The following is a 14,634-nucleotide window of genomic DNA, read 5'->3' as shown; positions in this document are numbered from 1 at the left end:
CATTTAGGGTTTTATTACTCCCACAGTTCTTATTACTTTTTTTTGAAGAGAGTAAAACCAAATGTGACATAACACAACAGAGTCAGTCAAATCAAAAGGATGAACATAATAGATAATGTAAAAACAAAATACTAGGTGATCAACAATGGTTACCATACTGCCTCTTGCTATCTTAAAAAGAATTGCCTATATCATCAGTTATAACAAAATTGAACAAAACAGTAAAGAATAAAACCAAAACATTGGAGACATTACAGGGCTTTAAAAGAAGATAATAGTCAACCGGAATGGACGTCATAATGAATCTTATTGTCTTTACAGTTGTTGCCTATACTTTCAAGCAAATCAGAAGAGAGGAAAATCAGTCAAAGCAAGATGGTAAGGGCTATACAAAGTTTCAAATCAAGTTAATAGGAAATCAAAGTGGGTTACTATAATGTATCCTGCTTTTTTTTATTTTTCCCTTAATTAATAAGAAAAAAAAGTACACAATTTTAAAAAAAAGAGACTGAGATAAAAGAGGGCATAACAACAAAACAGCGCAGGTCAAAGCATAACCATTTAAGTAAAATAGTGTTTCACCACAAGACATCCTGACATAAAAGTAGTTACCATAATGTCTTTTTCCTTGAAATCTTTGAGTATAACTTCCTATACTGTAGCACCAAACATATCAAGACAATGTAAAACCACTCAAGAGAATGACAGTATTACAGGGTATTTAGAACCAGCTATCAGAAAATGAACAATGGTTTCTGTATAATCTCCTTGTCTATAAAGTTTTTGCTTATATTATCACATATAATAAAATCCAATAAGATACAACCTGTTAAGACCAATGGAGACAGAAGAATAAAAGCTTAATGGGACTTCAAAGCAAGATGATACTAAATCAGCACTAGCTATTATGATGTCTTGTTTTCTCCAAAATAGCTGTTCCTACCATCCAATCTTGTCTGCCTCATTTCTGTTGAGCTCTTTTTCTGTCGTTTGTTGTCAGTTTGTCTTCTTCATTTCACTTTCTGCTCCATTCATTGTGGCCTCTCTGCCACTGTTTCTGAAGTCTTGGTATTTTCCTTTTTTTTAGAATATCCTGCAGTATTCTCTGTAGAGTTGAATTGGTGGTTGCAAATTCCCCTAGTTCCTCTTTATCCTGGAAGCACCTTGTTTTTCCATCAATTTCTAGGGACAGTTGTGCAGGATATATCAATCTTGGCTGGAGGTTGTTATCTTTCAAAGCTTGACTTATTTCCCCCCATGCTCTTTGTGATTTGATGATTTGTGCCGAGAAGTCTGCTGTAATTCTGATGGGTGTTCCCTTGTAAGTGATCTGTTTCTTGTCTCTGATGGCTTTTAATATTCTGTTCTTATATTGGATTTCTGAAATTTTGATTATTATATGCCTGGGTGTAGCTCTGTTTGGGTTGTAGGTGGCTGGGGTCCTGTATGCTTCATACATCTCAGTATCTTTACCTTTTGCTAAATTAGGGAAATTCTCTTGGATTATTTCTATGAATAGCTTTTGTAGTCCATTTGTTTGTGTCCCTACTTCTTCTTTTATGTTCTTAATTCTTAGGTTATAGATCCTCTTATCATCTTCTAGCCTTTGTATTACTGCTGTTTGTTTTCTTGTTATTTTTAAGAAGTTACAAGCTCCCATATTACAAGTCTGCCCTCCAATTCAGATAATCTATCCTTAGTTTCTTTCAAGCTGTTATGCCAGCTTTCGATAGAGTTTTTAGTTTCCTGGTAATTTCTTTGAACCTGCTTCACGTATTCTATGTTTTCTCTAGTTTCTCCATCAAACAATTCTCCCCTTTTTTTCTGTTCTTCCATTCCACCATCTGTTTTTTCTTGGGCGGTATTTAGCATTTCTCTAACTATTCTACTTATATCTTACTTTATTTCATTAAATACTTCATTTTTAAACTTGTCTATGAGGCTCTGGAGATATTGCTTTCTGTCTATTGGTGCCGTGTCTGATATTGCATGTTTTCTGTCTTCCTTTGCATTTCCCTTTCCTGGATCAGTGTTCTCCGGATTGGGGATTTAGGACCCTTTCTTGTTGCTTCCTCTTCTCATACTTTTTGTTCCTTCCATACAAGAGAGTGTAGGAGGCCCAATTTTTTTTTTTTCTCTTTGTCTGTTACAGTTTGTTTGAATCTGCTGGCTAGGTGTTCCCACCCACTGCAGTGTGCTAGGGAGACACAGACCTGGGCAGCCTCTGCTGGGCCTGCCCCTCCAGATCAACCTACCGAAGGCTTCCCTGCTAGGGTGCACCTCCAGGCGCTGGGACCTGGTTTGGGCTAGCCTACTGGGTCTTAGTTAGCGGCGTCACCCAGGGCAGGCACTCCCCACCAATCCCGCTTAAAAGGGGAATATGCGACTAAAGTCACTGCAGCGTCCTTTTCCAGCTAGTCTGCCTGGTCCCAGTATGTCCTTTGCTGGAGCCTCCTACTCTATGAAAGGCTCCCCGTTCCGCTCACTCACCGCAAGTCCATGTAGGGCTCCCTGCTAGTCCAACTCTGAACTCCGTTTGCAGATTCCCACTCTCACAGCTTTCACACATCTCTCTCCCTGCCCTGCAGATTGGATGCAGCAGCGGCAGCAGGAAATTCAAATCGTGGCTTCCATGGCGCGGGTTCTAGCTTCCGCACTGAGATTCTATCTGTTCCTCGTATAGCACCAGGATTGGATTTCTAGTTGGTTTCTCTTAGCTTAGTTCATTCCTGGGTCAGCAGGGTGTATTTCCCCTTGCTTAGGACTCCTCATACCGCAACATTCCTGGATTCTAAGTGGGGTATCTCACAGAGCCTCCGTAGCTGCTATTATCTATCTACCATGTCTCTGGAAGTCTGACCAGCAACTATTTCAAAACAGAGCGTTATCCAGAAACCTATCTATCTGCTTGTTCTGATTTCCTGAGGTCATAGATTTCCACATAACACACCCACTAATGTAACTCTTTATTTCATTTAGTTCACCCTCCCCCAGTCCTACCCATACTTGTCAACTGTAAGTAAATGAATCTCTGTGTGAATTATGTTTAAATTCTTCCATTTTCAAATTTGGGAGTTTCAATGTAATTTACAGTAGTCTCTCCTGCAAAAGAAACTCTTGAGATTGTGTGTCAAACACTGAAATAATAATCTTTTATTTTTAATATCTGGAACCTTGGAACCAAATATCCCAGAAATAGTCAAGAGGCAAAAAAGACACCATAGAGGCTGAGGATGTAGCTCAGCGGCATAAGCACCTGCCTTGCAAGCAGGCGGTTCTGAGTTCGATCCTGGTACCAAAGAAAACACACACACGTGCGCGCGCACACACACACACACACACACACACACACAAAGACACCACAATTGGAACTTGGCAGAATATAAGATCTAACTTATTGGCAGGAGATGGATGTTTCATTAAGAATTTGGGGGATTAGGATTTATGTGGGTAACAATTAAATGGAGCAGTGTTTAGATCTCAAAATCCTATTGTCCTTGGTACTAGTTTTCAACATCTAAAAGCAGACAGTCTTGGAAACGAAACATTTCTCCTTGCCATTGAATCATGCTTTTATTAAAATTATCTGAAAAATAAATACCAATGAGATAGTAATTAAAATTTACTTCACTTTTTTCTACTGTTGTACCTATGACATGAAAATTATAACTAGATGGTTGTTATATAAATGTTAGCAAAGTTTCATCCTAGAAAAATATTACATGATTTTTAAAAAACTTTTACAATTGTCTAATTTCTCATATCTGGGAAATATTAACCAATTCCTCAAAACATGGTTGATTTTTACATTTAAAAATCAAGGCTGACTTTTCTCATGTTTTACCTGAGAAATAAGTAGCTTATTTCTGGGACCTTGTTGAGGCCTGATAACCTAAGCAAGATCATGTGTAACTCTGAAGAAGAAATGAGAAGCGGGTGAGTGAGTGAGAAGAAACCCTACATTAAAATGAGCGGACAATGTCTTTATCCAGTTTCACATTAGAAAAGGCAACCAAAGTTTTCATTTTCCTGTTCATAATTTCACTTATTGTTTTTATCTTACTGAACTATTCAACAGGTATGGGTCAGGGGAATTTTTGGCAATAATTTTTATAAAATGTTTGCTTCTCTTGTATATTTTTCAAAAAAGTTGGACAGTCTGAAGAAGCTTTTCTCTAGGTTATTATTAAGCTCTTGTATTTTGTCAATTAGATATCAACTAAAAGGACATTCTTTTAAAAATCTAAATTGTTAAAGAGACAAAGATAATTACCATGAAAATATATTTTGCTGGAATTAGCCTGGATGGGAAGGGAAGACTTTTTTTCACTACAGGAAAAATTGGGGTAGATTTTTATTACTATAAGAAAAGTAATATTTTTCTGCTTCCGAAGTTATCTATAGGAACTATAGCTTTTATTATCAGATGCCAATAATGTTGCTTCACTTACAAACTTTAAAACAGCACTGGAATGAATAAGAGCCTTGTATTTTATGAGACAGAAGTAATGCTATTTGCTCTCTTGGTTCTTTGATCCCCCAAATTCCTTTGCACCAGTCCAACCCTACCTCAGCCTGTGGGCTCATCTGCTCCTTACCCAGTGGACCAGCTCTCTCATACTGTCTGGCTTTACTCTCAGATAAAGTCATTCTCCTAAACACTAAGTTGTTCAGTTCCATATTAATTCTATCAAGAATATTTGCATTGTCCAAGATCTGTTTCCAAATGGAAATTAAACAATGTAGGAGAATTAAATGATAATAGGAGAATCTCATGCATCAGAAGGACAGACTGCATAAATACAGGCTCCTTCTCAAAACTTCTCAAACAGCTGGAGGTGTCTACTGTCTTGCTCAGGTGAAAGGCACATCCCTACCAAAAAATGAGGGCAGTTTGTGAAGCATTAGAATATTGAAGTTGATTCAGAGAGACTGTGTTTATTTTTTAACTCTCAGCTCCTCCAAGGTCATTGGTGTTCTGGGCAGCAATCACATACCCACACACTTAGAGCCCATACGTCAGATAACTAAGAGGTGGAACTGTAAAGCCTTTTCTATTACTCATCCCCAAAGCTGATATGGAACCTGTAGCATTCTCAAAAACCCCTGGTGTGCCGGATGCTATTGTGAAACTAAGCATCATATTTAATATCGTAATCATTTATGCCAATTATATGAACATTTTGGTCCCCTTTGTGCTATGAGATAGATCAAGCTTTAGCGGTCTGGAAATTTGGTAGATATGTTGATGTTTGCTGAGTTCAACCACCGATCACTTTTTACCAGTTTGAAGAGGGTTAAATTCACTCTGGGGCACTGCAAGCCTCTCTAATCTTATCCTGGAAAAGTGGAACTCTGTCTTGGTTTACAGTGGAGGTCACCCTCGGGGGAGGGTTTGGACAGGGACTGATGGAATTATGCCGCGTTATTAAGATGAAACACCCTCAGTGGTGAGACGCAATGACGACATTTGAGTCCTTTGACTCCTCGAGGACAGTATCTTGAAGTATATGCTTCTCCAAGATGTGCTGGACTTGTAAAACTTTCAAGGGGTTCTATCTATTTGGCTGTCATCTTTATTTAATTTGAGAAAAAGATGTTTGAAGGGAGTTAGCAGTTAAGAAACATTTCTAAGGAGTAGAAAATGGGCTAGAAAATTGATTTTTGTTGTCAAAGTCATGCATTATAATTCACTTTCCAAGGTGATGCAGCTGCCAAAAGCTTTGAAAGTGATCTGCCTGTTTTCTTCTCACATGACTTGCAGGGAAGGGCTGGTACTTTTGAAAGAATTAAATCCTTATGGAAGTTTTGTTTCTAATGATATCCATCCATGTTTCTAAAAGAAGCTGACATGGAAAATTATATTGCCAATTGATTGTGTGCAATTTCTTGAATTTCCCAGTTGTAGCCATATATTTACTATTTTTTTTTCCTTTAAACGGAGCCCTCTATTTCCTTTTTTAAATGATCACACTTAAAGTTTCACCCACGATAATCGTATCTCCCACGGTGTGTGTGCCTACTCATGTGTATTATGCTTTTCAGGAGCAGCTTGTGACTGTGGCTATTTAATCAGGGCTATATTTAAAAACAAATTTTCAAGGGAGCGTTTCTCACATTAATAGTGAGATAAGGTCTGAGTGAAGCAAGCTCTGTCGCAAAGGCCAAGTGTCATGCAGCAGGAAATGCCGGCCATCCCGCCCAGCCTTGCCTCAGCAAGCATGCCACCTCTCTGACAGCACCTACCACCACACAGAAGAAATGCCCTCCCTCAGCCACAAGTGCCTTCCACTCCTCCAGGGGCTCTGAGCCCCAGGGTCCTGCACCAGCTCTGACTTCTCACTGTGTCAGTGAATCTTGGCCCCCTCTTTACAAATGGCTTTTGTTTGGGATTCTCTGGGATTCACAGCACCAGGATTGCCTCCAAGAGCCAAAACAAGATTGCGATTCTCAAAGTCCTACAGGTATTGCTCTTTCCTTTTAGTGTCTGGGAAGGACTTTTCATTAGCTTTAGGGGCTTTGCAAACCAGGCTTTGCCCTGTGCTGCTTGATTTAATTCCTAAAGTTGGTTAAAATTGCCAGTATATAAAATAAGAACTCAGATATTATGAAATAGTCTGGGTGTGTGGGAACTTGCTGAAGTATAAGAATACTGACTAACTCTGAACATTCAGTCTGACAGTTAAGTGGTGAACTTTAAAAAGCATTCATGTTACAGTAGTGTGGTCTGGAAAATGAGTTATTAACTTGCCTAATATATGAATATCATCAATATTATCCATATTAACTTTTAAGTTACCTTTTTAAATATTAGGAAACAGTCCTTGTTGGACTAAATGAACAACAGTAAGAGAAACAGTATACCTTTGCTTGAAGCTATTTCAGAGCATACATACTTGGAAAAGCTGATTCTATCACTGTGGTCTAAGTGGTAATTTGTCCTGCAAAATTAGGTACCATAAATTTTACATAAATATTTTATTAACCTTTTATTTCTAAAAGTTTCTCTAGGAGTCATCTAAAACCTCAACCTCATGCCCTCAAAGGGTCAGTAACTTTTGGTTCATATCAAAGTTTAATTAATTTGGACCAAATGACTATAAGAAAAACACAGAAAAAACTTGATTTCTTTCTTCCCTTTGTGCCCTATACTTTCAAATAGGGAAATTAGTGATTCTTCCAAATATTGTTTCTGATTGATACTAGTCTATACCTCTGCAAACTATTTTATCAATAGTAAATGTTGGCATAATCTTGATTTTTAAAAAAGGTATTTCTTATTTTGAGCAAATGCAGTGTATTTAGAAGCTGTCAGGCCTGTATAAAGGTATGCACTCACTTCGGATTAAAATGTGTTCTGATTTAGGGCTGGGGATTTAGCTCAGCAGCCTAAGTGCCTGCCTGCCAAGTGCACCTTCGTGAGTTCGATCTCTGGTACCACCAAAAAGAAGAAAAAAAAATTGTATTTTGATTTATATGCCTAGGAAACATTCAAAATTCGGATTACAATAATTCATAAGAATTATTTGCTTCAAACTGTATGGAAAAGAGTATCCTTGGAATATTTTTGAGAATTATAAAAAATCAGAAAAAATCAACTTATAAAATTGACTAGTAATTACCTAAGTAAACAAGGGATGTATATGAGATGCCAGCTAAATGTGTAAATAAAATTTTCATTTCTAAGCAAAATAAATACTATTTATTTTTGTTAATTACATAATTTGTTATACTTATGAAATTTAGTTGAGTATTGGAAATTATACTTCACATAATTATGTTTTGCATCCTACTGAATGTGATTTTCATGCTTATTACTTACATCTCATGGTTATTATATGCTAAGTTGTATCCTAAGCATTTATCAAAGATTTATGAATATCACTGTGCATATTTCCAATAGTTACTATTTCTAGAGCCCCTTCATCACTGATAGGTGTAATCATTTGGTAGCATGTTCCTAACATAAATATGTAAATGCTGAATATAGTAAAGTCAATAACAATATAGTAAAGTGAAGAAATAAAGAATCTGAGAAATCTCAAGAAATACAGTCTAAATTCTACCAGATGATTTATGAGTGAATTTTGAGACTTACTTTTGCTTTGTTCTAACAAAGGTATTTTTATTTCATTTGGCGAAGTTCTGGACCTTTCCAAAATACAAGTGCTGACTTAGCCAAAGATGGATTTTCTACATGTCTGAATGTTCATGTTAGTTCTAACAAGCTTTGTAAAAAAGGCTGAAAGATGATGATGACATCTCCAACAGCCATCACAGACTCATTTTTGGAAACTTGAGGGACTTTGTCCCTCATTTATTTCCTCTTACTCTGAATTTTTGTCGCTGTTATAGTAATTAGTTTTTCATATGCACTTTTTCACTATTATAGGTCTTATGTTGGGCTGCAAACTCTTTGGGGTCTGCGTCTCCCTTACTTGCAAAGCAATGCCCATTAATGCCTACTTGATGGACTCCTCTGTGCTATCCCTGCAGAATGTCTTTAAGAGTAGCACCAACTTGCTAATATGCTCACACCTACAGCAGATTGAGTTGAGTTGAGTGAAGTCAGGCATGGTGGCTCGTATATAATTCTAGCACTTCAGGAAAACACTGAGGTTAGAGGGTCACAAGTTCAAGCCTAGCCTAGGGAATTTAGTGACTGAAACTCTGTCTCAAAATAAAAATAAATAAATAAGGGACTGGCGATACAGTTAAGTCTGAAGGTCTTGAATTCAATCCCCAGGACCAAAACAAAGTTAGGAGGAAGATAGGGAAATAAAGGATAGTTGGCTGCCTGGTCTCACCTTTTCAAATAGATATGCATTCACCATATACTGACAGTAATAAAAAAATGTTTATGATATATCTTTAAACTTTTATCAGATGTTAAAACCTCAAACGTACCATGTATGTGTACACACACACACACTCGCATATGCATGCATGTATATTCATATTCACTTAAATGCTATAATTGTCTTCTGAATAGCATTACTGGAATTAGAGGCATTAGTACAAGATTTTAAAAGTATCTCTTAATTTTATAGCTTTCTGAATTTGTTATTTGTTTGTTTGTTTGTTTGTTTAAAATACAAGATTCTTTAAAATGTGCAAGTAACTTAAGCTTATCTTGACCTTTAAGAGACTTTGGATATGATTTCACTACTGAAGCAACTGAAAGACCTGGACATGAACCAGCATTTCTTCATTGGATTTCTCCCAAGTGTTTTCTGCTTAAGACTAATGTTTTATATCAACAAAATCTTCAAATAGGCCTATTACACAATCATTTTTTCTTGTGTGTCAAATGAATATTATCACATGGTATTAGTGGTACACATACTTTAAGCTGGAATAGAATTTTTTTGGCAGGGATTCCACTCCCTTCTAGTATGTAGCCAGAAAGAAAGCAAAGTCCGTAATATAAAAAATGTGGTTAGTCTGATTTACTAAAGTAGTAACCAATCATATAAATTTGCTAAATGTTGACTCTGAGAAGTATATTCAAACTTACACAATTATATAATGCTCAAAATAGACCTAAAGTAATTTAACAGTGACAAATTTTTATCTTTTGTGAGTAAAATACAATTTTAGAGAAAAGTCAAATACAAAGAGAGATCAAAAAATACAAGGAGAGATCAAATAATACTGTAAATGCTTACAATTTAAAAATTTATAGCAAAAGATGCATTGTCATGAATTTCCCTCAAAATACTACCCCTAGTTTTAAAATTTACTCATTCATTTTCCCACTTTCTGATGCAGTTCTAGAAGTCCTCTCTTTTGACTATATGAGGTACGATAAAATATACAGTGCTGCTGTTGAATGTCATCCACCAGAGACACAGGAGAGTAAACACATTCTGGTGCGTCCTTATCTACCTCCTTCACCAGATCTGATCCTATGTGACTTCTGGCTCTTCCTCAAAGGCAAAATGATCATGAAAGTGAAATTTTGAATTGACTCATGATATTGAGGCAGCCATGAAGCATAACTAAAGATACTCAAAAAGGAGAACTTCCAGAGCTGCTCAGAAAGTGGCATGAATGAGAGGATAAGTTTATTTAAAGCAAGGGAGGGTTCTGGGGAAATTCACAGTAGTGCACCTTTTGCTGTAATACATTTTTAAAAATTTAAACATTCACCATATTTTATGATCATGCCTCATATTTATATAGAGCTTATTAATCTCTGTTAGATTTGATGCATGAGGAGATTGGAAAAGAGAGATAAAAGCAAAGAGGGAAGGAGAAAAGAGCAAAGAGCAGAGGAAAAAAGATAGGAAGAAGACCAGGGAAATTCAGGGGAGCTGGAGAGATTCCAGTAGAATCGAGCGAATGTTCCTCTGGGGACTCAGAATGGAGTGCCAACTATGTGTAAAGTAAAGCAATGTCTGTGAGAAGCAGAGCTGTGCTTACTAAAGTGAATACTGCTTTGAAGGACAAGGCATTGACTTGCCACCTGGGTCCTGGCATTCTTTTTTAAAGCTTCATCTCATTGTTTTATAGATACTTCCCAACCTCTCTTTCAGAGGCAGAGAGGAGAATGATGTGCTCCTGTTAGAGATTAATGCAAGTTAGTTGATGTTTATTGAAATAATGCCCAGATAAAAGATGGGGGAAAGCATGATCTGGGAAGAAAAAATAATTAAGGAGCTGAGACATAACAAGCTTGTGAAATATGACAGCTCTGTCAAAAGAATGCTAACAAATTTATATTTTGAAAAAAATTTAGTTTTAAAAATTACAAAAGTTTTCTGGAAAACATTAACTAGACAGTTACTCTTCTAGAGATGTTCTTGCCTTCCAGCCAGAAGAAATCTCACAATTTTCTGCTTTGTTTCTTATTTAAGAGAGACAGAGACAGAGACAGAGAGAGAAAGATTCTGAAGGAGATTTTGCATGATGACAATAGGAGAGAAAGCCATCCAAGGCACACCACAAGGAGAGCAAGAGGTAGTTCCATATCATTCTACAGGTCAGAAACAGAAAGTATCTTTGATTGTTTGCTTTTTGAAATGACAGGCATCATGGGGTATGCTATACAATTGAAAGTCTCAGGAAATCTCCCAATCTCATTTTTGCAAATGATTTTAATACCTTCGTCTGTGCCACCTTTTAGGAAAGCTACCAAATCAGTGGCTTCTTAAGCATGCTCAACAAACTCATTTCTCATGTAGCTGAGAGGAAATAAATAAAATCTGATGGAAATAGAGGGAAGAGAAGAAGCTCTGAATGCAATAATCTTCCAGCTATAAAAAGACAGAGTGGTGTTTGCTAAAACAAGTTCTATAAATCAGCCCCTTTATTCAGAAAAGTATGCTGAAAACTATAACTTTGAAATGGAGCCTTTATAGGAGCAGACATAAATAGGGTTCATAGCAGAATATGGTGTAATAGATTCTCTTTGCCTCTACCAAAACCTCAGTATGGTAACACCAGTACTTGTTGAATCAAACCTCACAATGCTCACTCGAAAAAGCTAGTTGTCCCCACATCTTTAGATGAAAATGAATACTATTAACTGCACTGATACATTGGGGTGTAACTTTCTATGTACCACAGAAACAGTGGCTGTGGCTTAGCATTTTTTAGCTTTTAAAAGTTCAGATATAATATGTGATATCTAATGCTTTCAGTGTTCTCCAACTCATTCCATTTTATTTCTTAGGATAAGTGAAAATAATAACTACAAGGATCATCAAATGATAGAGCAATAATTGAACGTTCAAGGGCCAGAGACCACACACATATTTGTTACGAAAGTCTTAAATAGAAACAGAAAGAGCTCATCTGTGCTGGGCTCCTCCCTTGTACCTAGCAGCATCCCCAGTCTGAGCTGCCTCATTTCACATGTGTAACCCTCCAAAACAGCTGCGGGCAGTGGATTGAACAGTACCTTTACATTACAAATGAGGGAGCAGGTCAGACAAAGTTTAAGAAACTTGACCCAAGATGGACCCTGACCGAGTACCTTGACTCTGAAACAGTTCCTCTTGTACAGCAGTTTCCTGAGCAGATCCTCTTATTTGCACTAGGAAGGACTCCATAATGAAGATGCAATTCTCATAAACTTGTGTCTTCCTCTGTTCAACTAGGGAAATTTCTTGGGAAAAAACAACACCTTGTAATTTGACGTAGAGTAGGATTTTGTCATTGATTAAAATACATATTTAGTAAATAATGTCTAAATTATCCTCTGGCCTAATTGATAACAGTGTAAAGTACTGTTATGCAAAGCCATCAAAAAGGTTTTATGTTTGTTTGTTTCTTTGTTTTGTGGACCATCAGACTGAACCCCGGGCCTGGCACATGGTGAGCTAGCTACTACTATAAGCTACCACCTCCAGCTCCAGAAGTACTTATTATGTGGGGAAAAAAAAAGATGATCATAACTAATCAGTGATTTTAAGTGGACTGTGTTTGTCTCCTCCTTTCATATTTGACTTTATGGGCTTCCATCTGGCTCATTTAATTTGGCTGAAAACATTGGTCATGTGATTGAATTTTATTGCCAAAATGCTGTTCCTTGGCCCAGCCAGGAGCCAGAGATTCTCCAGGCTGGCAAGATCAGCTTCATCCTGTATCATGCCTCCTCTTTCCACTCACAGTGTCTTAACTATTAAAATAGCCTTCTTTATACTACAAGTTATGAGTCATGTGGGATAAATTGACAGTGAAAAAAATAATTACCCCATAGATCACTTTTATATCTAAGAATCATAACAATTGGTGACTTTGGCTTTGGAGCCAAATAGACCAAGCTTGAGTGCCAACTCCACTGCTTTTTCAACTGGCAGATTTTCTAACTGTAACAGGCAGTTTATCCTGTCTGTAAATGGAAAATTAAAATAGCTGTATCATAAAGTCATTGTGCAGATTAAATGAAAATATGCACCTAATGACAGGCCTACGTAACCACCTCTTTTATGTCATTTTTCAAGTGTTCCTTATCTGGCGTAGAATTTGGTATGCTCCTTTTGTCAAATCTGTTGAGGGGCTAAGCAGCAGCAGTGGGACCCCCCTTGGTTATGGGATAGCACAATATACCTGACTCGATATATATGTGTGTGTGTGTGTGTGTGTGTGTGTGTGTGTGTGTGTATATATATATATATATATATATATATAGTTAGGTCTGAGAGAAGAAGGGGGAGAGGATGGGAAGAAGAGGAAGAGGAAGAGGTCCGAGGTCCGTGGAAGGAGTGGAGTGGACGGCAGTGAAAGTAGTGGGCAGCGGTGGCTTTATTTCAGGAATGCAGGGAGAGACCCTCCCCCCGGCCCCGGGGCGCAGCATCTCCGCTGCACCCAGGGGCCGGTGGTCTCTCCGGGAACACGGGGAGAGGAGACTGGCACACTGGCGGCTGGAATCCAGCGATCTCTCTCTGACACGTGGCGTGGGGGAATATAAATAGCCTAAGCTTAGGGCAGTGCCCTAAGGCCATTAGAGATGTACAGGTATTTCATTGGCACACAGGTTCTTAGGGATGGGGGTATAGGGTTACAGTCAAGTCTATAGGGGGCGGAGGAGGCAGGAGTCCCGTAACTTGGCTGCCGCTTTTCCTGATTAAAGGGTCCCGTCTGGGCCAGCAACTCTTTTATATATATATTTGTTTGTTTTGTTTTTAGCCTTGGGCAGGTGGTATGAAGAAGTGGGTGAGCTACACTGCAGAAATTCATATTTCTACATTATCATTTATAGATATGGGACATTTGCCAGGTTATTAAAATTCACGTGCCTCTGCTTCCTCATCTATAAACAGGGCATTATGATTAAATGTGTTAACCATGTGCCTAGTACATAGCACTAAAATAAGTGTTAGCTGTTATTTATACTAGAATATAATCTCTGCGTGGCAGTGGTTTTTGTCTTTTTTTCCTCCTCCTTCTGAGTATGGCGGGTATCTGTCATATAGTCAGTGATCGATGTTTATGCACTGAATGAATGAAACTATTGCCCACTGTTTCCAGACTCCTGAAAGTGTAAGGCCACCATGTAGCTACAATTATGGGATCCAAAGGTTAGCATTGAAGGGACTTAAGGGATTTCTAGGCCAGAATGAGAACTCCCAGGTCGGTGCTTCTGTGAAAATCTTTGTTCCAGAAAGATCTCCCTACTTCCTATTATCTATCTTTATTTTGCTTATTATTTAATTTTGAGGTTCTTATGTAAGATTAACCATTTAAATGTGTGCATTTGATTTATTTCACTTAATATCATGACCTTGAGGTGCATCCATTTATCTGGGCATGGCTCAAGTTTATCCTTCTTTACAGCAGGTTAAGAATAATCCAAAATGGAGGAAAGGGAAAAGAGATTTAAGAGAATTGAAGACAAAAATGCAAATAAACCTTTTGCAAATGGGAAGGGGACAACAGTTGGAGGTATCAGGGAGTGGTGGGAGACAAGGGGGGGTAAAAAAGAATTGAAATGACTTATGTACGTGTGCAAACTCCCACACAATAAATGTATTCATTATGTACTTTAAACGTGTACTCATAAAAATTCCTTTTAAAACCTTTGTTTTAATGCTTCAGCCTGTACTTGAGTGCAGTTACCATCTAACCCCGTGCCTCCAGTCAGGCTTGGCAAGGGACCTTCTTTGGAGCGTACTTCTTGCAGATAGG

The 14,634-nt window shown here is 37.7% G+C and overlaps 1 protein-coding gene across 19 annotated transcripts in view; it reads left to right on the top strand.

Moving 5' to 3' along the window:
* The window catches only part of Pde4d (3',5'-cyclic-AMP phosphodiesterase 4D), a 1,361,839-nt gene that overhangs the window by 1,038,398 nt on the left and 308,807 nt on the right, over positions 1–14,634 (top strand). The window contains exon 1 of one of the 19 annotated variants that reach the window (XM_063258697.1): positions 3,370–6,464. The exons of the other annotated variants lie outside the window; for them this stretch is intronic. Coding sequence (XP_063114767.1) covers positions 6,376–6,464 — 89 coding nt within the window. The 5' untranslated portion in view covers positions 3,370–6,375. Of the gene's footprint in view, positions 1–3,369; positions 6,465–14,634 lie in introns of those variants that run through there. 19 annotated transcript variants of the gene reach the window in all.

Source organism: Cavia porcellus, unplaced genomic scaffold, assembly GCF_034190915.1.
Source record: "Cavia porcellus strain 051 isolate PalLab524CR breed Dunkin Hartley unplaced genomic scaffold, mCavPor4.1 scaffold_11, whole genome shotgun sequence".
Taxonomy (NCBI): Eukaryota; Metazoa; Chordata; class Mammalia; order Rodentia; family Caviidae; genus Cavia; species Cavia porcellus.
This window is presented reverse-complemented; position numbering and strand designations above follow the sequence as displayed.